This window comes from Sarcophilus harrisii, chromosome 5 (genome assembly GCF_902635505.1).
Source record: "Sarcophilus harrisii chromosome 5, mSarHar1.11, whole genome shotgun sequence".
Lineage (NCBI taxonomy): Eukaryota > Metazoa > Chordata > Mammalia > Dasyuromorphia > Dasyuridae > Sarcophilus > Sarcophilus harrisii.
Window position 1 is genome coordinate 103,432,221 of NC_045430.1, and position 27,514 is coordinate 103,459,734.

Genomic DNA, 27,514 nt, shown 5'->3' on the forward strand with positions numbered 1-27,514 from the left:
GGCTTTTCCCCGACGGCTTTTCTACGCGCTTTCCCGCCCAGCTTTGAACACTTTCCCGCTCCCGTGGTACGCAGCCCTCGGGCGACAAAGGCGACACTCGGAGTCTGGGGGTCTTTAAAGCGGCTCTTGTTCTCCAGGAGTCTCCAGCAGGCTCAGAGGAGCTGGCCCTTTAAAATTACTCAGATTCTTAAAGGCGGCGCTGGTTTTTAAGGTGGCGCCGGAGCTAGCCGATGCTTCTGCCTCTCATTCTCCCGAAGTCTGCGGAAGTTCCTCCTTAAGCTGCGGGAACTGACCGTGGGCGAAGCCGGTGCAGCCGCCTCTTAACCCGGAAGAAGCGAGGGAGCGAGAGAGCGAAATCGAGCGCATGCCCCTTCCTCGGCGGCCTCGGGGGTGTTCCCGCACGCGCCTCCGCCCCTCCAGTGGCCACCGCTATAGCCGTACCTCGCCGAAGCTTAGGGGGACGCGCGAGACCGCCCGTCCTAACCTGGGGGTGACGCGGAGGCTCCGGCTGGTGCTTCGCTTTCCGAAGCCGGGAGTCCTTCTCTCTCGCCGTCCCCCCCTCGTCTGAGGGCGGGCCCGGCTCCCCACCCGGACCGGGGGAGCTCGGGCCCCGCCGCCCCCGCACGTGCCCGTGTCCGCCCCGCCAGCGACCGAGGCCACCATGGGGAATGAACAGAGCGCCGAAGCCGAGAGCAGAGCCCACGACCTGAGCTCCTCAGGTCGGTGTCCTCGCGCTTGTCCCCACCGTCATCTCCCCCGCCCATCCCCCGGGGTGGAGGCGGAAGGGGTTGCTAGGTAACCGTGGAGCGCATCCAACCATCAGTCCTGGGGAGCCGTTCCCAGCGCAGCTTTGTCCCAGGGCCGGGTCTGCCGACCTCCAGCGCGTGTGGTCGGAGCATGAATGTGACCCGGGAGGAGTCGTGGGCATGGACTGACCGTCCGGCCCAACCCTTTTCCTTTTACTGAGGATCTCGTGCAGAGAGGGCTGGAATTTGAACCCAGGTTCTCCACCTTCACATCCCATGCTTTTCCCACCACGTCCGAGATTGCTGATGCTAAGCGTTGTAGCTAAGATCCGCCCCCCCACTCCCTCCCCTTACCCGGCTTAACTTCTTTTCCGTGGTCAGGTGAATTTCTAACCATGGCCAAAAGGTATCATTCTTAACCTTTTTGGTATCGTGTCCCGCTTTGGCATTCTAGTGAAGCCTATAGATCCTTTCTCAGAATCATTCCCCCCCCCCCCCCGATAATTCATGATTGAAGGAAATGGTAAATTTCACTTAGAGATGAGTGAAAATAATGTTTTTTCCCCACCCAAGTCGAGGAAACTTAAAATCTATTCCTAAAACCAGGTTAAGAACCCCTCTTCTAGATGTTCAAAGGATTTATCTTTGCAAGTATTGGTTAGACAAGGTAGCCTGTAAAGAACCTACATACTCACAGATCCCATGAGTTTATAGATTAGGCCCCTAAAAACATTTCACCAGTTAGAAGAGTTATTTGATGAGTGTCAAATTTTTCCCTTTGTTTTGCATAGAAGTATTATAGTATGTCCCCTGACAACCAAATTTTTCCAGGTTCCTGTAGTAATAGCAATGGTTTTTTTCATTGATATAGGGCTTTTTTAGTAGGAATCCAGATTTTCATTGGTGCAGTGAGGAAACACTCTCTACCAATGTAGTTGGCAAAATTTAAGTTTGCAATTTAGATTCTAAATCTCAGAAAGTTGTCTGAATTTCTGAGGTGAATGGCTGAGGTGACAAACCAGTATTTGCCATACTACTACTATTAATTTTTAATATGGCTAGGAGATAAGTTAGGAAGCTGTTGCGTTACTGGATGAGAGGTGATGATTATTGGAAGTAAGTTGATTGTGGTGATGAATGGAGAGAAAGGGAAAATGAATGAAGAAGCATTTATTAAGTGCTTTGTGTCAAATCCAGTGCTAAGTACTGGGTATCCAAGTAGAAAAGGCACAACATTTCCCTGCTGATAGGGTGTTCCTTATTTATTTAGGGGAGGCCACAGAAAAAAGAAGTTCAGCTTTAGGGCCGATGGAAATGCCTTTCTGTTCTTAGGGTTGTGAAGGTTGTTGTGTATAGATAACTTGACAATTTAGCAACTGGTAGGATTTGGTAGGGCAAGTTTTTATTATTAAGTCTCCTATTATATCTGAGTTTGTGCTCCCTGGTAATAATTTTTACAGCATTATGTTCTATAAAGTGTGTTTAACATTTCTGCCTTCTTATATTTATATGTAATCTCTTGGTGCCCTAATGCAACGCATAGTTAATTTTTGTAAAAGTTTCATGTGCATTAGGAATATTTTTGGTAATTTTACTTAAAAGATGTCATTAGTCTTTTTAGCTCTTAATTTCCTAGTTTCTCCATTCTGTATTTTCCCCTTTGTTTTTCTTTGTTAGATTTACCTAACTCTTAAGACAGGGGTGGGGAACATCAATTTATAAGACCTGAGAAATTATTTGCATAATCAAACTCTGGCCTTGATGAGTTGAAAGCTTGGTACAACAAATTCCTTCTATAAGTTGATAATTTTGTATGACCCATGAATGATATTATAAATACCCATATAGCTCTGGTAGAAAAAAGATTCCTCATTACTTCATCTGAATTGGCTCAAATAGGAAATAACATGCACACTCAATATGAGTATAGGAATAGGAAAGTAGGGGGGAAGGGGATATATGAGAAGAGGGGAAGGTGACAGGAGAGAGGGTGTATTGGGGGTGAAGGTGGTCAGAAACAAAACACTTGAGGAGGGATAGGGTGAAAGGAGAGAATGAAATAAACAGGGGAGAAATACAGTTAGCAATAATAATTGGGAAAAGAATTTTGACACATATTTCTCTGATGAAAGCCTTATTTTTCAATTCTATAGGGAACTGGATCAAATTATAAAAAATAAGTCATTTTTGATTAATAAATGATCAAAAGATTTAAACTATTACCAAAGCGCTCTAAAACCATGCATATAATACCACTATTAGTCATGAATCTCTAAAGATTAAAAAAAAAAAAAAAAAAAAAAAAAAAAAGGGAAAAGCACCTATATGTACAGAAATATAGTAGCTCTTTTCTCAGGGTAAAGAATTAGAAATTGAAGAGATGCCTATCAATTGAGGGATGGCTGAATAAATTATGGCATGCAATTATGATGGAATAGTATTGTTCAGTGGGAAATGATGAGCAGGAAATGATGAGCTCTCAGAAAAACCTAGAAAATCCTCCACAAACTCTAGCAAAATGAAATGTATTGTGTGCAAAGTAATAGCATTGTGTGGGATGATTCAGCTGTGAATGACTTTACTATTCTCAGGTATATAGTTTTTCCAAGACTATTCTGAAGAACTTGATGAAAAATGTTATCAATACCTGGAAAAAGAACTGATTGTGTTTGAATAGAGATTGAAGCATACTTAAAAAAAAAAAACAACTTTATTTTCTTGAGGGTTGGTTTTTTTTGGGGAGGTGGGGGTGGGCATCTGTGTTTTCTTTCACAACATGACTTTTGTGGAAATATTTTATATAATATCACATATGCCTTCTCATTGAGGAGAAGGGGAGAGAATCTGGAACTCAAGTTTTAAAAACAAATGTAAAACATTGTAAATGTAAAACATATAACTGAGGAAAATAAAAATATTAGATAATGGGAGAAAAAAGATTCCTTACCCCTGTCTTAAGAGATGAACATTAATGTCTTCTGCTATTATTGTATTACTATTATATTCTCTTATAAATTTCTAGATTACGGTATTTGGAGCATATCAGCTTAATATTGATATTAGTTTGTGTCTATGGATCTTTTCAACACAATGTAATTTTTTTTTTCCTCTGTATTGTGACTTTTTGGTTTAGCTATGTAATAGCATGAGTGCAACTCTCAACTTTCTGGATTCACTTTGATGCATAGTACATTTGTTCCAGCCTCTCATTTTTATTCTGGATATATCTTTCCTTTTAACATGTATTAAACCATTGTAAGCAATAGTTTGGGCAGCTTTTTTTTCCATTTAGTCAGTCATTTTGTCAGATCATTTAATCAATTTACATTTAGTTATGAATTAGGTTTGTATTTTCCTTAATTGGTGATTCTCTGCCCAGTATTGCTGTATCTTAAGGAACTCTTATTTACTTCCAGTTTATTCTCTGGTCTGATTCACTTCCTTTCATCATCTTTCTTGTTCCCTTTTTAAAGAGACAATAGTACTTGTCTTATATACATAAGACAAAGTACTTTGTCTTATGATTAATTTCCTTAAGCTACTTTATATTAATCCCATTCCCATAAGCCCTCTTGCCCTCACATCAACCCTTCATCACCACCACTCCCTTAGTTTTAAAGCCTTAGTTAATGTATTAGTTCCTCTTTTCTTCTATTTTGTTGTCTACTTCCCTCTGCCCCCATAGTTTAATGATTCATTCAAATCTCCTCCCTTCTTCTCCTTCCCTCCGATTTCTTTTTCTATGCCCTTTATCTAAAAAAAAAATTTTCTTTACCTTGGTCTCCTTTTCCATTTTCTTACCCTTTTTTGTATTTTCTTTAATTCATAATCTTTTTTATTTATAATGTCTTTAATCTCTTTGTGTTTCATATGGAATTTGAGCTTCTTTTAAAGTACCAAGCCTGAGTTCCCACTTCTAACCTTTTTCTATGCAGATCTTGTCCCTTCTTTCCCTCTTTTTCCATTATGTCTTACTCTCAAAAGTGTCACTTCCTGAAGGAAGAAATGAGCATTGGCTCAATAAAAAGGCATAATAATAAATAAAAAAAGAGAAAAAAAAAAAGAAATGAGCATTGGCCCAGTAGAGAACTTTCCCTGTGCCTAAATCATTGTATCCAGTTGTATTCTCTGCTCTTGCCATGATTCTTTTCTTTTTGATTTGCCATGCAGTGTCTTCTCGAGGTCTATGATTTCCCTTCATTCTGGAAGTTATTTACTCCCTGGAGTTTAGGCTTCCTTTCCCCTAAAGCAGGACCTACTTACCCCTTTTTCTGTGGTTCCTCAGTCCCTAACTCATATATTTTTGAGGGAACAGGACTGGCCCCAGATATGTTCAGTTACTGTGTGATGCCAAAAGAAACTGAGCAAGACAGAGATTAGAGACCAATTCAATAATTTATTAAATGGAGAGAAATACTGGGACCAATGGATCCCAGGGCTAGACGAGACTATCATCTCAAAGAGTCTAGCCCTGAGTATCGGGACAGCAAGCCTTTTATGGATTAACAAGAACAATGACATAATGCAGAGACCTAGGTGAGGATAGCCTCATAGATGGAGGTTACTGATATTTTAATGACATTAAGGAGTGTCTATAACACCTTTATCTCAACCATTAAGAGGGGACAGTCATGACCTTAAGGCAGAATTATGAAATAGGACAAATGGAGGAACTGGTCACCCCATTAAAAGTGATCTTTGGCATTACAACTGTTCTATTGGTACAGCCACATATGTTGACGCCTTGATCCAATTCCTTCTATTCTTAAGTTTTCTTGCTTCACCAGGGCTATGTCTGCTTCCTTCCCTGCACTCTTTTTGAGAGAGGTTCCAGTGGGTATTTTGGAAGAAGCTTTTGACAGCACTGGAATTCTCTAAAATAGGGGGCCACCTCAGTTTAAACGGAAATACAACCTCACCTTCCCCCATACTTTTCTGCTAGAGGTAAAGTCCACTGCATGCTATATCAGGACCGGATAGCTTGTGCTAGCAGAAACTGAAGCAGCAGGGAAATTTCTGGGTGGGTCCATAGGTAAAATTCATTGGTTACACCCTGTTGGATTAAGGAGGTTGGTGAAGGAAGGGTGTAGAGTGAGTTAATTAAGGATTAGCATAATCTATTGTTAAAAGTAAAATAAAGAGCAAGCATTTATTAATTGCTTACTTTGTGCCTGACCCTCTACAAGCCCTTTACAAATATTATCTTATTTGATCCTTACACCAACCCTGGCAGATAAATGCTTCTATTATCCCCATTTCACTGTTGAGAAAACAGACAGGCAAGATAAGTGACTTGGCCACACACTAGTAAGAAATAGGCTGTATTTATTTAAACTTGGGTCTTCCTGACTTTGGGAGCTTTTTCTCTTTTTATTCTGTGGAAATATTGATGATTATTCTGCTTCTGGTCCATGATTCCTCTCAGTTTTTGTTTGTTTCTTGAGTGAATGGGAGTTGGAGAAAACTTCAAGTCCTCCATTTTATTGTCAATACTAATCTGGCCTTGTTACCCTTCTCTTTTAAATCATTCCTTTGTTCCTGTGGTTATTTTGCTTTGGTGCTGATCCCTCTGGTTCTTCCCTCGGTCTCATTCCATTACCATTTACCCACTCTAATCTAGTTTTGAATTTACTTAAATTGTTAATTTCTCTCATTCTCTTTCCCTTTCTCTTTTTTTTTTTTTTCCTAATCTCTACTGAACTCTCTTTTCAGCCCGTCTTTTTATTCTTTTCAAATTGAATTTTTATTTCATTCCTCAAAGAGGCTATTTGATATTTTCTCTTCTCTCCCCTCTCATACAAGATTCTCTCCCCCACCCTCTCAGCCAAAGGCCTTGCCTCATATTTTACTGAAAACCCCTCCCCCAAAAAACCCAAAAATAAAACAATCCCCCCAAAACCAGACTGCTCATCAAGAGCACTCACTTCCTCCTCCACATTTCAGAGCCCCTCAACTGCTCCTTTACTCCTTTCTTTGAAGAAGAGATGATTCTTTTCCTTGTGAAGATTCCTTACCTGTACTTTTGATCCCATTCCTTCTTATCCTTTCCAGCAGATTGCTCCATCTATCATCCTTACTCTCAAACACCAGTTTTCAATCTCTTCGTAACCCTGCTTATGCTTGGCTGCTGCCTATAAATCTGCTTGAGTATTCCAAACCAGAAAAACATCTTCACCACACCTTCATCTGCCTGTATCATCCCAAATCACCCCATGTCATTCTTATATCTCTTTCCAAAGCCAAAGGCTTCAAAAAAGCTGTTTACACTTGTAGTTTTTACTTTCTCTCTTCTCAACACTTCTGGCTTCTGACTTTATCATTCAACCGAAACTGTTTTTTTTTTCTTTTTTCTTTTTATTTAATAGCCTTTTATTTACAGGTTATATGCATGGGTAACTTTACAGCATTAACAATTGCCACCTCTTGTTCCAATTTTTCACCTCTTACCCCCCCACCCCCTCCCCCAGATGGCAGGATGACCAGTAGATGTTAAATACATTAAAATATAAATTAGATACACAATAAGTATACATGACCAAAACGTTATTTTGCTGTACAAAAAGAATCAGACTCTGAAATATTGTACAATTAGCTTGTGAAGGAAATCAAAAATGCAGGTGGGCATAAATATAGGGATTGGGAATTCAATGTAATGGTTTTTAGTCATCTCCCAGAGTTCTTTCTCTGGGTGTAGCTGGTTCAGTTCATTACTGCTCCATTGGAAATGATTTGGTTGATCTCGTTGCTGAGGATGGCCAAGTCCATCAGAACTGGTCATCATATAGTATTGTTGTTGAAGTATATAATGATCTCCTAGTCCTGCTCATTTCACTCAGCATCAGTTCGTGTAAGTCTCTCCAGGGCTTTCTGAAATCATCCTGTTGGTCATTTCTTACAGAACAGTAATATTCCATAATATTCATATACCACAATTTATTCAGCCATTCTCCAACTGATGGACATCCATTCAGTTTCCATCAACCGAAACTGTTATAATTTCATGACTTCTCTCATTTCTCATGCATTTCTACCACTTTGTAGCATTTGACAAGGGTGCTTTCCTTCTCTGCTTTGTGATTCTGCTCTCTTGGTTTTCCTTCTACTTGTCTCTCTCTCCCTTCTCTACCTCTCTCAAGTCTTTCTCTATCCTTCTTTTCCCTCTTTCTTCTCCCCAATCTCTCTTTTTATCATCATTACTCATGCTTCAGTTGCCCTGTTTTTATTGAAGGACTTTTTTGTTGTTGATGATTAAGCTCAGTTTTGTAGCATGGCTTATTTCGGATTCTAACTCAAATTTCTTTCCTTCATTTCTTCTACTTTTTCATGACTGAGGAGTTCTCTGTGTTATTCATCAGTGCCTTTCCTTCATATTTGAGTTTTTGCTGATGAACTTTCTTCTTATTGTGAAGATTAACTATTATAAACATTGGTGTTTTAAGCATGGGTTTCTTTTTGCTGGTAGTGATCTGTGGATTCAGTTGCTCAGTGCTTGTTTTTTGTTTTAAATTTATATTTAAGGTTTCCCGTGTTTTTTAATGTGGCTTTTTCTTTTGTGCCATATTTCTGAGATCTATGGAAATCAGCTTTAGTTTTTGATATGTAATAACTTTGTTGTTGTTATTTTGAGGCTTTGAAATTGAAGGCGGAAAAAAGCTTTACATCAACGAATAAGTATTTATTAAATGCTTACTATGTGCCAGACATTGTGCAATTAATAAAATAGGGATAGAGACATACATATCAGTGACTTCACTGATGCAAGGATCTAGTTGAGGAAATTCCTTTTACACATTCAATTCAGAAACTTCCCCATAGCTTACAATCTTTAGAAAGTTCTCTGGAGCCCTGAAAAGTTAGGTGATGCACTTGTATTGAAACCACTGTATCTGCCCTCAAGGAACTTACATTTTCTTGGAAGAGACTACATACACACACACACACACACACACACACACACACACACACACGTGTGTATCTCAGTGTATTTTTTTGCTGGAAGGCAATAAAACTCGAGGGATTTAGCAAAAACTTTTTGTGTAGGTGGCATTTGAGCTGAGTTTTGAATCAATCAACAAGCCTTATTAGACATCTACTTTAGGTGCCAGACACTGTGTTGGAAATACTAAGAGAAAAGGGAAATGTGTGCATGCATGCAATATATACTCATATACACACATATATAATTGCATATATTTTATAGATGCAAATGGATGTATAAATTTCATTATATATGTGTGTATATACATATCAATGTATTATTTATTTATACATTATATCTATTATATATTATGTAATATATAATATATTATACCATGAAGGTAAGGGTTAAGAAGTAAGACAGCCTCAAACCTTCTAATGTCAAAACCAGTGTTCTTTTTTTGGTAAATACAACTGTCTTTAGGATCTCTCCCATCTCTACAAATTTGAATATAGTAAGTATATCTACTATATCACACATGCATGATTAATATAAATTATTTATATAAACATGATAAAATACTTTTATACATTGCACATAATATAGCTGGAAAAGTAAGTTGGTACTGTGTTTATATTTGATCCTAGAGGGGCACTAAAGAGTCACTGTAACTTACTGAAGAAGTGAAATGGCTATGCCTGTGTTTTTGGAACTAGCCCATCCCCTGCTGCCATATTTTGATGAGCACTGAGCAGCATTTATGGGACCTCCTTTTGGAGGGGCTGCTTGAACATGGTGTGATTATTACTTTTCCTTTATCTTTCCTGTTGTATGGTGCTATTCCAAAATTTGCCTATTGAATAAAGGGCCTGAAGATTAGACTCTTCCTATCCCCAATCTTGTAGAACTCAGGTGACTTTGGAGAAACCACAACCTTTATTTCTTGGTTTCCTTCTTGGTAAAATCAGAATATCAATCTCTGCTTTGTTGGAGAAAAGAGAAAATGAAAATGAAAACCAGAATATAATGCTTTGAACAGTGAATAATAAAAATGTTTTCATTATTACTAAGTTGAGGGTGATAGTGACTAGTTCTGGGAGTCAAGAAATCTGGATTTTCGTCCTGCTTCTAACCACTTTTGTGGCCTCAAGCTGATAGAACACTTAGTCTCTCTGTGGCTCAGTATATTCTCTTTGTAACAACATGGTGAGGCAGTATATTTTGTGAATTTTTTACAAAAAGGCTTAGAACTTTGAGAAGCTTATCCTTGGGTAATATCTAGGGCGCTCTATCTCAGTTAAGCTGAATGATCTCTCTCTCAGGGAATTCCTTCACTCTTCAGGGCCTAAAACATATTCTTCTCAGATACTTTTTCTGATTTCTGTTTTTCTCTGATTTCAATAAATGGACTTCTTTTATGTTTGAAAAGTTAAGCAGCTTGATACTTTTCAGCCATGAAGATAAGCTGTTAGAGGTAGGACTCTGTCTCAGACCTTCTAATGTCAAGACCAGTATTGTTTTTTGGTAACCCCCCAACTGTTTGAGGAAAACCTCCCATCTCCACAAGTCTGGGACTCTGTCTTTGGCACCCCAGAAATGGCCTGCCTGCATGAATCTCAGCAATTTATCTCTGCTTTTTCTAGTGACTCCTCCCACCAAGCAGAAGGCCAAGATGGACGATATTGTTGTGGTGGCCCAAGGAACCCAGGCCTCCCGCAGTATTAGCAGTGATCCAGATGTCATCAAGTTACAAGAGATTCCCACCTTCCAGCCCCTTTTGAAAGGTAGGAGAATTTGTTTCCTTTGGTGATTCTGGAGAGGAAACAAAGGGATGGAAAACAGCCGGGGAGAGGAGTGATCCACCTTGGAGACTCGCTAATCACTGTGATCTTGAGGAAGAGACTTAGCTTCTCTTTGATTCAGTTACCTTACTATTGAAATGAAGGGGTTTGAGTAGATGGCTTCTGAGGTCTTTTCTAGTTCTAGAGCTGTAACTTGTGACCTCAGATTTTTTGGGGGAGAGCCATGGAACTTCAAGCCTGGAAGACCTCAGGAAGCCATTTCACCTAATTTGTATCTGAGTGAGAATTTCCTCTGTAACATACCTTACTCCCTCCCCAACTGAAAGAAAAAAAAAAAAGCAAAATTCTTGCAATAAGCATGCAAAGTCAGGCAAAATAGATCCCCACAGTGGCTATGTCCCACAATTTGATTCTTGCTACATCATGAGACCCTTACCTCTCTGTCAGAAGATGTGTAGCTGGCTTTATCCATTTGGATGATGCTCCTTTGGAATTGTGGTAGTTCTTTACATTAATCAGAGTTCTTGAGTGCTTAAACGTCTTTTAAGGTCTAAGTGTAAGGAAGTTGAACCTTAAATCAAGTTGAACTTTAGTTCTTTTTAACTTGAACTTAATGCTTCAAGTTCTGCCTTCTGAGTCCACACAAACCGGTGTAATAGCTAGTTTTCCTGAGGTAATTGGGGTTAATGACTTGCCCCGGATTACACAGTGATCTGCTGCACATTAGATGGAACAGATGTTAGCATCCTGTGGCTTGAAAGCTGGCTGTGCCTTTTTAAACACAGGATTGTGGATGTGACCTTTACTTCTGAAAATCTGGAGCTCTGATGGATGTCAGTAAATTGGAAAGTGCAGACCTTACAACCCAAGTATTGTGTCTATTATTCAAGGACTAGTTTAGTTTAATCCAAGAAGTTAATTATTCCGCTGGCCATAGGGTGATGCCTTTTCCCCCTAGTGATAGGAGTTCAAGCACATTATCTTTTATGTATAGAGGGATTGGCTATTGAATTATGGTCCTTGAAAAATTAAAGTAAATAACATGCAGCTAGTTGACTTACCATACCCTCCTTCACCTCTTTTTGTGAGGAAATTTTTTTTTTCTTTTCAAACAAAATAGTAAATAGAATTCAGGGAAATAACACCCTGAAATTCCATAACTTTCCTAGGGGAAAAAAAATCTGTGGTCATAAATAGATTTAGAACTAGAAGGGACCTCAGAGGCTATCTACTCCAACCTTTCATTTAAATGAGATAACTGAATCAAAAAGAGTCGGGTATGTGCCTTGTCCAAAATCACACAGCTACCAAGGTGAGATCTGAACTCAGGTCCTCCTGCTTCAAATCAGTATTCTATCCCCTATACCTTGCTTTCTTTCCAGAAGACAAAAAAAAAAAAATTATGATATATGAATCTATTATATGTTAAGAAATTAGAGATATGAGGAGTTAAGGGAAAAAAAAGAGATTTATATAAAGTAATGTAGATTGTAATAAGTCAAACCAAAGAGAATAATATATATAAGTAACAACATAAATCAAAGTTGATAGCTCTAAAGAAAGTTGAACTTTGAATAATTGAAAAACCAATAAAATTCTGGAGAGCATAAATACAAAAACATAAATCACCTTATAAAATATGTAAGTTGATTCCTCTTTCGTATGTACAAATTTGAAGGTTTAAAGAGACAGAAAGAACTATTATTTATTAAACTAATAAAATGAGAATATGAAGAAATCATTTTCAGGAATACAGAATGAGAATAAATATTATTTTGAGACCTGATTAATGGCTGGAGCTACAGGATATATTATCATGCCTTGGCTAATTTGTCTTTAATTGTTACATGATTTAGAAAGGTAAAACGATCTTTCATAAAAGGAAAAATCATGTCATTGTTTAGAAACTGAAGGATAGTTAAATATGAACTTTGGTTTCATAGGAGATTTAGTTGGTTGTTACTGCCTAAGAAAAGGTGAATCACTTTAAAAAATTAATTTCCACTGAGATCTGATTGGTTGGTATGAAATTCTGGCTAGGTTTGCTTGCCTTGTCCAGAGAGTTGACCTGAACTGTTGGATACAGTTTGATTAGGTTGTGGTGATTGAGTAGTTGGCTGGGCTTTAAATAGTACAGTCCGATGCTGTCTGCAGTATTTTAGGTTTAAAAGGAATTGCTAGCTAATTTAATACTATGATATTTTTCTTTTTCTTTAATATTTAGATACCTTTGATATTATTATTCCTTGTTCTTTTTTGACAAGTAAATGGTTTTGAATAAAAACTAACTGCCAGTATTGTGGTTGGCTGGTTTCTGATAATGGAAATGCACCAGTGAGGACTTGAAAGAAAACCCCTAAGGTCTGAAAGAATTTGAATAAACCCTGTGGTGGTTTTTAGGTCTGTAACTTTTGAGAGCATATTGGAGTGATGGAGCCAGTCCAGACAGTTGGTAGGTGTGCCTGCCCACAGATGTGTTACATTTGGAATGCACACCTTCTTCCTCATGGCTTATAATTCTTAACTTCTTTGAGGGTCAACTTCATCCTCTGTGAAGACTTTCATGATTCCTCAGTTGTTAGACCTCTATTCAGCCTCAGTTTTCCTTGCATTTTATTTGTCCATATATATATTGCCCTAGTAAAATGTAATCCCTGATAGAAGAGAGTATGTCATAGTGGCTTTGTTTTCCCAAGTTCCACTAAAGGCCTTGAATGGGAAATGAATTTAACAGCTGATACAGATTAGATTAGTTAAAAAGCCTGCCATCAGTTGATAGTGAGATGCATAGAAGTGTAATTCATTGCTTTAAAAAAAATCTTGTTTTTTATTTATACATTATAAATATCCCTTTTCTGTTAAAGCCTTGCCCATCTTTGAATTTGATCCTATTGCCTCTATTGTAATTAACAATATCAAATAGGGAATAGACCTCTTAGGGGATCCATAACCTGTTGTGTGGGGCAACTAGGTGGCACAGTTGTTAAGAGTGGTGGATTTGTAGTCAGGAGCTCCTGTGTTCAAGCTGTCCTCAGACACTTACTAACTGTGTGATCCTGGACAAGTCATTTAACCCTGTTTATCTTCAGATCCTCATTGATAAAAAAATGAGCTAGAAAAGGAAATGGCAATCACTTCACTATCTTTGCCACAAAGACTCCAAAATGGGATCATGAAGAATTGACGCAACTGAAACAACTCAACAATAACCTTGGTTGTTTTACTTCATTCTCCAAGAGGACCAAAATGACATCACCGTGTTCGACTCAAGTTACACTGTGTCCGACTGTGGCTGCTCAGACCAATTATGGGCTTGGAATGCTCTGCCACAGGTCAGACACAGAGTCCCTATGAACCTGTTGTGCATTAGAAGAAGTGATTTCTTTTGTTGTTACATGAACAGTTTGTCTTTTTTTTCTATTTTTTTAAAAGTTAATTTAAAAAGTGATTTAGTTATTTAAGAAGTTATAATGATTCTTTGTTTCCTGTAGGATAAAATAAAAGTTTCTCTGACCTTGTCACATGAGGCTCTTTCCCATTCCCCCCAATTCAGTCACCTCCAGTGACTCTTACCTGTAGAATCAAATACCTTTGTTTTTTAAAGCCCTTCATAGCCTGACTCCTTCCTCCTTTTCCTTTCTTTCTTATCTTTCCCTTCTCTTTGATCCCCTGACACTCACATGTAACTCTTATCTTCCAGTGCCCCAGCATTTTCACTAGCCGACCCCTATGCCTAGAACATTCTCCCTCCTCAATTCTGCCTCCTGATTTCTTGATTTCTTCAGGTCCCTACTTAACTTCTGTCTTCTATAAGAAGCCTTTTCCTATGTATAGAAGAATTGCACATGTTTAACATATATTGGATTGCTTGCCGTCTAGGGGAAGGGGATTGGGGGAACACTGGGTTTTTGTAAGGGTGAAGGTTGAAAACTATTTTTCCATGTATTTGGAAAATAAAAAGCTATTTATTAAAAAAAAAAAAAAAAGCAGCCTTTCCCAATCCTTCTTAATCTCAGTGCCTCAGAGATCACCTCTATTTTTCCCTTATATAGGACATCTTTGAACAGTTATTTGTGGGGTCACATTAAATTGTGAGCTCCTTAGGAGCAGGGCCTATATTTTCCTCCTTTTTTTTGTATCCCCAGCTATTAGCACAGTTTCTGAACATAGAAGAGACTTGCTAACTTGTTTTGACTCTAACTTTCAAAACCTTTCATAATCTGCCTTTCTTTAGTGATGTCATGTTATTTGCACGTTCTCCATCGTATAGTCTAATTGCAGTTTCCCATAAATGAAATTTCCTCTCTCATCTTGGTACTGTGCACAGGCTTGTCTTCCATGGCTGAAATATTCTTCCTTTTCACCTAGGTCTTGGCATTCATAGCTCATTATTATTGTCATAGTTTTTTTCAAGGCTCAACTCAAATGCCATTTCTTCCAAGAGACTTTTTTCTGATTCTTCCAGTTATTAATGCTGCTTGTTGAATTCCTTGTATTTATTTTATATTTATTCACCTCTCTACATTTTACCCCTGCAGGCCTGTGTCCTAATACAATATGAGTTCCTTTGAGGTGGGAATTATTTAATTTCTGTCTTTTTATTCTTAGTGGCTTGCATTTAGCAAACAGTTTGTAATTGTTTGTTTAATTGAATTGAACTTATTTTGTATTATGATGTGCTTTTGTGTCTCATTAATATTCTGATAGCAATATACTAGATTTCATTGTTATTCTGGCATAGCATATTAAAGAGCTTTATACCAATAAATCTCTTATGACATGGAGCAGTAAGATCTTAGTATTTTTTTCTTTTTCAATTTAACTTTTATTAAGTACTTCTGTGGGCAAGGCGTTGGTGGTAAAAAGACAAAATGCAAAACAGTTTCTGTGGTCAGAGAGCTTGGATCCTGTTTAGGGAGTAGGAGGAGGTGGGGATCCAACTTGCAGAGTCCCAGAACACTGTAAGTAACTGAGCTCTGAAGCCCATAAGAATTCTTATGGCATCTTATTTATGATATGTTATCAACTCTTAGTTTTCCATACTTAGGATAGAGAGCAGTGATATAATTGATCCCAAATATTAAACAACCCAATAACTTTAAAAAATGATTTGGGACACAAGTTTTTGCAAAGGTAAATGTTGAAAACTATCTTTGCATGTATTTGGAGAAATAAAATACTATTTAAAAATAGATTTACACTGAAAAAAAATGAGTTTCCTATTTATTACGCTTTTTTCCAGAAGATCTGCTTTTGTGATTTTTTTTTTTTTTTTTTTTTTTGCTTTAGCTGTTCTATAGGGTGATTTACATTTTCTGAAAATACATTGAGTAATGGTAGAAAAGGCTACCCAGAAACTTGCTTAATGGTAAAGGGCAACCAGCCTAGGATTTAAAAAAAAATAATGAACCCACAAAATTTATAGTCAGTATGGTGTAGTGGAAACAACTCTGGATTTGGCATCAAGACATCTGGGTTTGAGTTCTGACTCTGCCACTGACAGTTTGTATCATTTTGGGCAAATCAACTCACCACTTTGTCACTCAATTTCTTTAACTGTAAAATGGAAGTTAGTAATGTCTGCCCTTTTTGGCTTACAGGGTGGTCATGAGAATCAAAACCAGGCAGCATACATGAAAGTATTTTGAAATGTGTTGTGTGAATACCATATTACACACTTCATATACATTCTAGTTAGACTGGCCTCCTTGTTGACCCTCACCCCCAAAGCTGGAATGCATCTGTCTCATCACCACCTCTTAGAATCCTTGAACTCTTGAAAGCTCAGCTTGCCTACCATCTGTCAACAACACATTTTTCCTGAATTCTCAATTGCTAGCATTTTTACCTTGAAATTACCATGTATATATTGTGTATCCATTTATGTATCCTTTTTCCTGATAGATTATAAAATCCTTTTGGTTTTGTATCCCTACAATTTAGCACAGTACCTGTTACACAGTAGGTGTTTAATATGTTGCTTGATTAACTATAAATGTAAAATGGTATTAAAACTCAATGTCAAATATGTCAAATAATGTTTTTTTAAGTAGTTGGCACTAATTTCAGAACCCTGCAAAATATGTAGTAAAATAAGTGAATAGAAAAATGAGAGTCAAATGTAAGAGTAGACAAATTAAAAATAGAAAAATACACGAAAACCTTTCATTTCAGGGGATTTAGAGAGACAAGAACCTGAAGGTGAGTGGAAAGGGCACCAGATTTGGAGCCTTTCAATCCCATCTTTTGCAAAGTGACTTTGCTGCTTTGTACCTCCATTTTCTTATCTGTAAAATATGAGTTGGAATAAAGGAATTCTATGGTCTCTTCTAACATTATATCCTATTCTCATGTCCTACTTCTATTGAGGGAAAACTTCAAGGAATAGATAGAATTTCCAGACACTATTAAAGATGGGAAGGGAGGGTTCTTGGTGAAATTTGGTAACTGGATCTTTCAAGAATAAAAAAAAAACTTCATACTTATTTGTATGCAGCTAGTGCAGGTGTTAATATTCTAATTTTATAGATGAGGAAACAGCCTTATTGAATTTCAAGTGAAAAAATAATGGCATAATTTGTAAAAGCAAGAAAGGAAAGAAAAATGAACAATAACACACATTACAAAACAATGGTAATAGAGGAAAAATGAAGATGGACAGATAACATGGTGAGAGGGAAGGACAATTAAAGAGAGCCTGTGTTAGTGGTGTTTTTGAAATATTTGGAGTACTTAAGGAGTCCAGCCCCCTGCAAGTTAAGTATCTCTTTTATGATGAATATATGGGGGTCCATGGACTAGAGCCACACAGGGGCCTGGCATAGATGCCTTGAGATCTGCATTGTTAAAGGAAATATTCATATTGATGAGCTTGTGAATCAATATGAACATATTTCTATTTATTGAAGTTCTTGTAGAAAGGGGCTAAGCTAAGTGACATGGTAGATAGAGAGTCAGCTTCAAAGTCAGGATGATTTAGGGTTAAACTTTGACATTGAGAGGAACTGTGGGACTCTGGACAACTAAGTCATTGATCCTTCAGTGCCTCCATCCATTCTCTAAGCCTAGACAGGAGAATTGGGTGCTTATTAATCTTTTTTGGTGTAGGCAGTTTTCTGACCGGGATTTCACAATGGGGAAATCATGGTGCAGATGAAAATCATTGTCTGTTGTTATATGTTTTTAGACTGGATTTTTGATTTCCTTATCCTAGAGAACTTCCATTTGAGGAAATTCCCTCAAAAAAAATGTAGATTAGCACCTGTTCTGTAATTTATAGTATTAAGGTTACTTGGGGACATTGAGAGATTATTCACCTGTGGTCTCATCCCATCTATGTCAGAGATTGGGGCTTCCTGACTCTTAAGGCCAGTTGAGAGAAAGAGAGAGAGGAAGAGAAGAAAGGAGGGAAGGGGGAACATATACAAATAAATTCAATATGAGTTTTCCAGTTAAGTTAACATACTGACTAGCAGTTAAGAAAATGGTTTCAGGGTTTCTTTTTAGTCTGGCTTTTAGAACACAGAAATGTAAAACCTCCTCCCCCTCCCTTTTTAAAAAAATTAGCAAGTATTTAATTGTTCTTCCTCTCTTGGTCTCTTCATCCACCATGGAAAAGAGAAAAAAAATTAACTTTTGTAGCCAAATATGCATTTTTAGACAAAACAAATTCCTACTTTATTTCTAAAAATATATGTTTCATTCTGCATACTGAGTCCATTACAGTGGGACTTTGAGTAAATCATAACCTTTTGGGATTTTCTTTTCTGTAAAGTGAGGTATTGGACTAGATGATTCCTGAATCTTGTTTTTCAAATGCACTTTGGTTATCACACTATTATTTGAACAGACAATATTTGAAAAGCAGTATATTAAGATTGTTTTGTTGATGATACATTAAAAACCCTTCAAAGATGGGAAATAATTTTTATACAAATGTTTCTAATAAAAGCCTCATTTCTCAAATATATAGAGAACTGGGTCAAATATTTAAGAATACAAATCATTCCCCAGTTGATAAATGGTCTAAGGATATGAACATGGCAGTTTTCAGATGAAGAACTTAAAGCTCTCTAGAACCATGAAAAAAATGCTCTAAATCATTATTGATTAGAGAAATGCAAATTAAAACAACTCTGATTATTTTATCAGAGTTGACTGTCAGCTTGACTAATATGACAGAAAAGGAAAATCATTCAATATATTATATATATATATATATATACACATACATACATACATATATATATAAAAATACATATAAAAATATGTACATATTTAAAAAGAGGTATATACATATATAAAAAGAGAGGTATGGTAGGTGTATGGTTATATTACCTGACCTTATTTGGGCTCTCACTGCTGTTAGGCAGTCTTACCATACCTCTCTTTATTGTCCCACTCTGTCCAGTGGTTCTTCCAAACTTTTTCATCTCTTCAAAGACCTATTGTGGTTGACCCCCACCCCCACCCCCATTTCCTCAGCTGAGAACCTTGCTTCATATTTTACAGAAAACATTGAGGCCATTTGCTGTGTATTTCTTCTTCCCTTTCTCAATTCCTTTCGCTCAGCTTCCCTCTCCCACTTTCTTCTCCTTCCCTTCTGTCTCAAATGATGATCTGGCCTTGCTTTTTACAAAGGCTAACTCTTTTATCTGTTCCAGTGGTAACATTTCATACTGTCTACTCCAAAAAATTGTCTTCTTTGTAATTCCTACTCTTTCACTTATTTTCAGTTTCTTCCTTTTGATGAGATTAGATTCAGGGAACCAAAATGATGAGATTAGGGTTCCTGGTGGTCAGGGAGTTAAATGATGAGGTTAGTGGCAGGTTCAGGGTTCAGGGAACCAAATGGAGAGATTTGGCTCCCCTAAATCCCCTTTAGGATTTGGCACAAGGTAAGGAGTTGTGGGAACCCTGTTCTGGCAGCGCAGAGGTACTTAATAAAGGAATTTACAAACCTGAAAAGCTAGACTGGTAAAAAGAAGTTTATTATTGGCATTGGGAAGTCAGCCTTTGCTATACATAAATAGAAAGACTGAATTCCTTAGTGGCAAGGTGTGACAGAAAAGTAAAGATTCTAGTAGAGGAATCCCAACAAAGAGATATAAAGTTTTCTTAGGGAAATTGGTGAGAGAGTAACGCTGAAAGAGAATATCATTCCAGCGGGCAGAGGTTGCTGCTATGCGTAACATGGCATGTTAGGTTCTCTGCAAAGACTGAACCCCAAGTTGACATTTTTATAAGGAAATATGAGACAGAAGTTTCAATCGAATGAAATTCCCTCAATGCTGAAACTGCCCCCAGACCTAGATAGACCTCTTAGGAGTGGTTTTGAGCCAACAATAGGGGTAGAAAATCTTGGAATTGAACACTTCCAACTAGTCCCACCAAGATAAACCACTTTTATCTTGATCCCCTGGGGTGGGTCTCATAGAGTTAGGATTGGATGAGACTTTCTTCTTGAGTTTTAGAGAGTTTCAGGGCTCCCTTGTAACTTTCAACTACCTTACAAATATGCTCATGTCTCCCCTAGCCTGAAACCCCTTCTCTTGATCCTGCCATCTCTGCTATTATCTCTATCTCCTCTGCCTTTTATAGCTAAACTCCTTCAAAAGACTTTCTTCCCCCCACTCTATCTCTTCTTAACTCCTTACAATTTGACTTTCACCAACTTTATCCTTACTCTGAAGCTGATTTCTCAGGAGATACTAATGATCTGTTAGCTTTCAGATCTCATAACTTTTTCTCAATCCTTATTCTTCTTTTTCTGCAGCCTTTGGACACTGCTGATCACTCTTTCTTCCTTGATACTCTTCTTTCCAGTGCTTCAGGATGCTCCTTTCTCTTGGTTTTCCTTCTTTTTATCTGACTTCTCTTTATCTGTCTTATTTGCTGAATTCTTTTCCAGGTCATTCTCTCAGGAATTTTGTCTTTGGCCCCTTTTCATTTTCTTTTATACTATTTCATTGGTGGTCTAATCAATTCCCAAGGACTTAATTACTGTCTCTATGCTGATGATTCTCAAAGGTGTCTTTGCTACCCCATTCTCTCTCCTGACCTATATTTTTACATTTCCAACTGCCTTTCAGACATCTTGAACTAAATGTTCAGTAGAAATCTTAAGCTCAGTAAGTCCAAGACAGAATTCATCTTTCCCCCTAAATTTCTCCTCCTCTTTCTTATTACTGCATTCTCCTACTTCCTCAGCCTCGAAACCTAGATGTCATCCTGGATTTCTCTCTTTTATCCTCCATATCCAAGCTGTTGCCAAACCTACATCTCTAAACTAGGGCCCCTTCTTTCCTCTGATGGATGGATGGATACAACACTCTAGTATAGGCCCTCTTTACCTCACATCTTGATTATTGCAATAGCCTTGCTGGTATGTCTGCCTGTTCCAAGTCTCTCTTCATTCCAGTCCATTCTTCATTCATTTAGCCATCAAAGTGATTTTCCTAAAATGCAAAATCCAATTATCATCTTCCCTACTCAGTAAAGTCCAGTGGCTTCCTGTTCCCTTCAGGAGCATATATACAACACGCTCTGTTTGGCATTCAAAGCCATTCATTGCAGCCCCCTTCCACCTTTCTAGTCTTCTTACATTCTACTCCTAAACAGGTACTTTTTAATCCAATGACACTGACCCCATGGCTATTTCACAAACAAGATGCTTCATATCTCAACTTTGGGCATTTTCTCTGGCTATTCTAAAGCATGGAATGCTCTCCCTCCTCTGCTCCAACTACTTATTTCCTTAGCTTCTACAGGAAGCCTTTTCTAATCCTTCTTTAATTCTAGTGCTTTCTCTCTTTTTATTATTTCTTATTTATCCTACATGTACTTTACTATGTACATATTTGTTTGTATGTGATTTCCCACATTAGATAGTAAGCTTCTTGAGGGTAGGAACTGCCTTTTGCCTCTGTGTTTATTTATAACCATTGCTTGGCAGGTTCCTGACACACAGTAGGCACTTAGTTAATGCTTATTGATTGATCGATTATTTCAGCATATCCTAATCACACAAGCAGAGAATAATGGACTTGGTCACATCAGATAGCCATGCTTATTATGTCTTTATTCTTTACTAAAGAATACATATTAAAACAATGTCTGCACAAAGCTCCTCCCTGACCCAAGCTCAGGGAAGATCTGAGAGAGACTCCACTGGCGGATTGGCTACTGGATGATTAAATCTTTGTTGAGCTGCAGATAGTTTTATTTTGAAACACACACACACACACACACACACACACACACACACACTTGATACATTATTTCCTCAACAGGTATTGAGACAGTGACATCTCTATAGAGATAGAGACATTCATCTCTATTCATAGTTATGCTCCTTGAGAGTAGGTATTTCATTCTTCCTCTTTGTCTTCCAACCTAAATGTAATATTCGGGCTAGCTTTCTGGAGGCCCTTGGGACCAGCCTTGGTCTCAGCAAGAATAATCACCACGAGAATAGTCTTTATTGTCTTTATTGTCTCCTTTAGTCTCCTAGTCTGTGCCAGCAGTCTCAGTCAGTCAGCCAGTCTACAGTCTCTTGCCTCTTCCAGTCAGCCAGTTAGCAGTCTGCACATCTCAGTCTCTGACTTTGGTCTGACTCTGACCTCTTAAATACTCTATTACAATTACATCAATTCATCATACTGAGTACAAGCCAACATTATATCACTAGGGAACCATTATCTCATCAATTCCACTGAGTTAATATCTTGTAAGATTACATCAATCATACTGAGTCTTAAGTATATCTTTTCAGAGTTCCTACCTTCTACACCTAAATTAGCACAGTACTTGGCACTTAGTAGGTGCTTAGTATATGCTTATTGGTTAATTGATTATTTGCCTTTTGGTGATTCCATAAAGGATTGAGTAGGTTGATTGTAGGGCAACCTAGAAGTAATCAATGTCTGTGCTGGAGACTGTGTAATTACAGGCAGATCATTTACAATCTTATAATCTAAATTCAGGAAAGGTACAGTTCTCCAAATGGATGAAATCATAGATCTAGATTTCCCCCTCAGAAAAAGGAATAATATAAATGTTTTTTATTAAATGTATTAAAAATGCTTTTTTTTTTAACCTAATGATGATGATGGTAATGGATAAACTGCTAGTTTTGAGTTGTACTGTTGTTTCTTGAAGTCTTGAGATAATCAAATACATCACAACTATTGAATTATTTTTGTCCTGATCCCTTAAATTGAATAATTTTTTCCTTTGCCAAGAAAATGAAAACATTTCTCTTGTCTTTATCAACATTATATTGTCTTGGTCTGTTTTATTGCCTTGCAAATAACAGATAAAAAGACTCAACTGTGCATGTCTAGCAGTCAAGTAGTTTTGGCCTTAAAAGACTTTTGGAGGGCACAGAGTCATTCATTCTTTATTTTCTATTATACTTCTTGTCATTTCCCCCTCCAAGATGGCTTCCTTTTAATCTATTTATTTAAATTTGTATTGCTGTTGTGTTTATAAATTTGTACCACTAGATGTCATTAGACTAAAAAAGGTTGGTAGGCTAGTCTTTCAAAAGATAAGTTTTATTTTAACTTCATTGACAAATAGATATTCAAATATGTTAAGAAGTATTAGAAAAGAAAAAAAAAACAAAAAGTAATATATAGAATGAAAGAAGAAAACTTAAGATATTTTAAAAGATCACCCATCTGAAAACCTGTATAATGTGAATGTAATAGAATAATGTGTAGTCAGACAATCAGCAAGCATTTATTAACTACTTACTGTGTGCCAAGTACTGTGCTTAGTTCTAGGGTTTGTTTCTTCCTTGTTCTCAAAGAGGACCTTCACATGAATTGGATTTCCATGAGGGAATGCTGTGCAAGGCCACCAGCCTCACTTTCTCCTCCAGAGTTATCTGGGTTCAGTGGTCAGACATAGATGAGGATGACTGGAGACGGCCACCTCATGCTAGGATTATAAAGGAATGAAGGATATAAGCATTTATTAAGAGTTTACTATGTGTCAGGCATTGTGCTAAATGTTCTAGAAATATTTTTTCATTTGATCTTTAGAATGGCCCTATGAGATAGGAGCTTTTATTATTTCTATCTTACAGTTGATAAAACTAAGGCAAACATAGTTTAGTTGACTTGCCCAGAATCACTAAGTGTCTGAAACTGGATTTGAACTGAGGTATTCTTGACTTTTTTTTTTTTTTTTTAAATTTTTATTTTATTTTTTTTTTTGTTTTTTTTTTTTTGGTATTCTTGACTTGATTTCAAGGCCCAGGATTCTCCACTGTAGCCATTTACCTGTCTTTAAATGAAAGAAAGAATAGCTCCTGCTCTGAGAGTTCCCTTGCTAGAAGAAACTATATGTGACTATTTCTGTACTAAAATATATATATTACTAGACTAGGTGGCTCTTCTCATTTTATTTGTTTGTTTTTTAGTGCCATTTATACTTTATGGAGTACATCAAAGCTTCTGATGTTAGAGTTCAGCTGTGGTGGCTCTGCTATAACTGATGGAGGAAAACAAATGTTAATAGACTTTAACATTTTTCGATCTTTATTGTCCTTCTGGTTAGCATTAAATGTTCCTAGAGTGATCTGGGCTAATTGTAGCTTTCATCAAGTTTTCTGTAAATTGATTTTTCTTTCTACTGCTTCTTTCTGTTTTATGAAGGGATAAGAGATCATAATCTTCCACTGTCCTTCTCTGGATGATTTTACAAACAAATTATGTATGTATGTATATATGTATTATTATTATTTGCAAGGCACTTGGGGCTAAATGACTTGCCCAGGGTCAGCTGTTAAGTGTTAAGTGTCTGAGGCCAGATTTGAACTTAAGTCCTTCTGACTTCAGGCTAGTACTATATCTAGCTCTTCCCCCTCTCCCTCCCCCACCACAGATTTATATTCCTTACTAATAGTCCCCTTTATTACAACATTTTACTTCTTGATTAAAAGATGAAATGTTTGGCTAACCCAATTTTTAGACTCTTGGTTTGTTGTACTGATTGATTTATATCAGTTAAAACTTCTTTCAGAATTGGTCATTATCAGTGTTTATTTTATTATCCATTTCTCACTTTTTGACATTAATTGTTGACTTAGTTATATATTGCTGACTTAGTTATATTTAATTATTTATTTCTCCCATAAATTTGGAATTAATTTTCACTATCCTACCTAGTTGATAGTAGGTATGCAGATGATTTGTAAATAATTGTCACATTGGTAACCAGTAATTTTATCCTTCATTAGGAGAAAATCCATTTTATTTTTTAATGATGTTATGGGTTGTTTTTCTTGATTAAGATATGGGACACCTGTGTATTCTTTAAACCTCTTTTCCACCATTTTGTTGGCCAGTGCAGCCTCCCTTTGCACTTATCACTGAGTTTCAAAATATGTCAATTTAATAAAATTTAATAATTAATATTATTATATATTTATACATTAATAATAATAATAAAATAAAAAAGAGCTCAAAAGCTCTTTACAATTTCTCTATTTCCTCATCTTATGTAGCAGATGTAGGTGGACACATTGAATTATAGCTTTTCTTCTTATATTTGTCTAGAGGTCAGATGGCCTGGTCTAAAATGGTGATTCAGGTTTCCTCTGGTTTCATGATAAAACGAATCTCAACCACTTTATTTACCTCCTGATGGAGAACTTGTGAGCCATCCTTTTGTTTTGTTCAACTTCTTTTTGTCTCATTTGTTACATCTTCTAATATTTGATCAGAATTTCACAGTTTTTGAATATCAGTTGTTAATGGCTTTTGTCTGTGAGCTACATAATCGTTAGCATTTTGTGCCTCCTTTTCTGCTACTCTTTTCTCTTTGACTGTAGGACTCAAAAGGCAATTTTGCTTTTTTTTGTTTGTTTTGTTTCTGGCTATGGCAATGCCCTAGTCAAAGAATGCATTATCTACTCATCAGCCTTTTGATGGTAAGTGTTAGGTAGGCCTATCCTTGGAAAGTAGACAGACACAAATTGCATTAGGGATTGTACTCAAAACTTTTTGAGTGTGGTATACTCTGTTAGAGATTAGGTGAAATAGCTTTCTACATTATAAAGAGAGTCCCCTCTACAGCTTGGCACTAGAGTAGGACTTTGTGTAGGCAGAATGGAAATCAAGGGAAAAGGCAATCAGAATTCTCAATGCCAATGTTATTTAACTGTTAGGGATAAACATCAGATCATCCTCCCAGAACTAAAGATGTCGTTAAATGAAAAAAAAATCCTTTATAACATGAATACTTGACATGTATGTAAATACTTTCCTCATTTAAATATCCTTCTCCATGCTGTAGTCTAGTGTGAAAAAAAAAAAAAAGACACTTTCTTAAGGAGATACTATACTACACAGCTGCAACTCATTTCTGAACACCTAACTAGAGGAGCACTTGTCATATACTCTAGGAAATTACAGGCATGTGGGTGGGATGAAGTCACCTGAATAATTTACTGTAATTACAACTTTCAGGAGTTTTCCCTTTCCTTATTCATTGCTAATTTTGTACTTTTCAAATTTCCATTGGTATAAGCCTGTAATAGTTCTATTCAGAACTGCTTTTTCCTGAAGTGGGGAGATAATTATAAGTACCTTTTTGCTCTCTTCTTGTGTTGGTATGTTAAACTACCGATGACTCATGGTCCAAATATCATAAAATACTTCCATAGTGTTTGGAAACAGCTTTTCATAAGCCATTTTCTTTGTGTTTCTTTTTCCCTTTTTTATTCTTTCTGTCTAAAAGACTTCTTAGAACTTTTAAAAACAAAAACTCTTATCACTATAAATGTACTTCTTGAGATGAAAAGAATCTATAAAATGTTTTAAACAAATAGTTTTCTCTCTGTGAAGTAGATGGTTAAAAACCTGTTTTCCCTTTCACTTCCCCACCAAGTCCCCTCAAATTTTATAGGTATTAGTGAAGAAAAAGTACAGTATATCTGATTATATTGGTTGCACAATCATTTTACATTTATGCAGGGATATCATTGTTTATTGTGGGCAAAGTAAGGCTAACATAGGATTGGAGCATGCTTGTGTGATACTCAGAATTCTTGAGCCTTTCTTAGAGTTAGACTTAGATGGCTGGTTTTGCCTTGGCTGTTCCTGAAGATTATTGTTAATTCCAGGCCAGCCATGGTCTTTGGAAATCCATGGGCAGATAAGTCAGTTCTTGCTCTTTGTAATAGGTTTTCTTGAGTTATATCTATTTCTGAGCTATTTGGAACCTCTAGAATAGAACTGCTTCAGACCCTTTTGAGCTTAATATGAACTTCTTAGCTTGAATTATCTCTAAGTTCATGATCTGGATCTGGACCCCTGGGGGTATTCTGGAGATTCCACAACTGCCCTGGCAGCCTAAACTACCCATCCATGCTTAGTCTTAGATGTATGGCACATAGTCTGTACTTAATAAATGCTTATTGATTGCTTATGGACTGACAGATAATATATGTGTATATGCTTTGTTTTAACACATGTACATATATTGGATGCACATTTACATGTATATGTACATATGTATATATGTGTGTCTGTGTATATATATGTGCATGTGAGCACACACACACACACACACATATATATACAAGTATAGATAAAAGGATTAGATCTATGATTTCCTTGGGTTATAAAACTTCTGAGTGAGGAAACTCTTTTGGCCAAGGCAGTTTGGCACCTTCTCTGCAGTTTATAGCCTTACATACTTGCCTAAAGCACTGAGAAGTCAGATGACTTATCTAGGGATACATAGCCAATAGAAGTCACACTTGAATTCAGCTCTTTCTGGCTTCAAAAGTAGCTTTATACACTATCTCATACTAACGGTGACTATCTCTGTCTCCTGTTCTCAGTTCTTTCTTTCCCTCCCTCCTTCCCTCCCTTCCTCTCTTCTTCCCTCCCTCCTTCCCTTCCTCTCTTCCCTCCTTCCTTCCTCTTTTCCTTCCTCCCTTCCTTCCTTCTTCCTTCCTTCCTCCCTCCCTGTTTTTGTACATATCTTTATGCACAGTGTGTGACTTTAAGTTTCTGACAATTAAGTCAGGT

The 27,514-nt window shown here is 37.0% G+C and overlaps 1 protein-coding gene across 3 annotated transcripts in view; it reads left to right on the plus strand.

The window, feature by feature from the left end:
• The first annotated feature begins 333 nt into the window (after positions 1–333).
• The window catches only part of BORCS5 (BLOC-1 related complex subunit 5), a 77,099-nt gene continuing 49,918 nt past the window's right edge, over positions 334–27,514 (plus strand). The window contains exons 1-2 of one of the 3 annotated variants that reach the window (XM_031938208.1): positions 334–719; positions 10,308–10,448. In XM_031938208.1, coding sequence (XP_031794068.1) covers positions 662–719; positions 10,308–10,448 — 199 coding nt within the window. In that variant the 5' untranslated portion in view covers positions 334–661. Of the gene's footprint in view, positions 720–831; positions 1,003–1,134; positions 1,153–10,307; positions 10,449–27,514 lie in introns of those variants that run through there. The other 2 variants (XM_031938209.1, XM_031938210.1) reach the window with 2 other exon arrangements.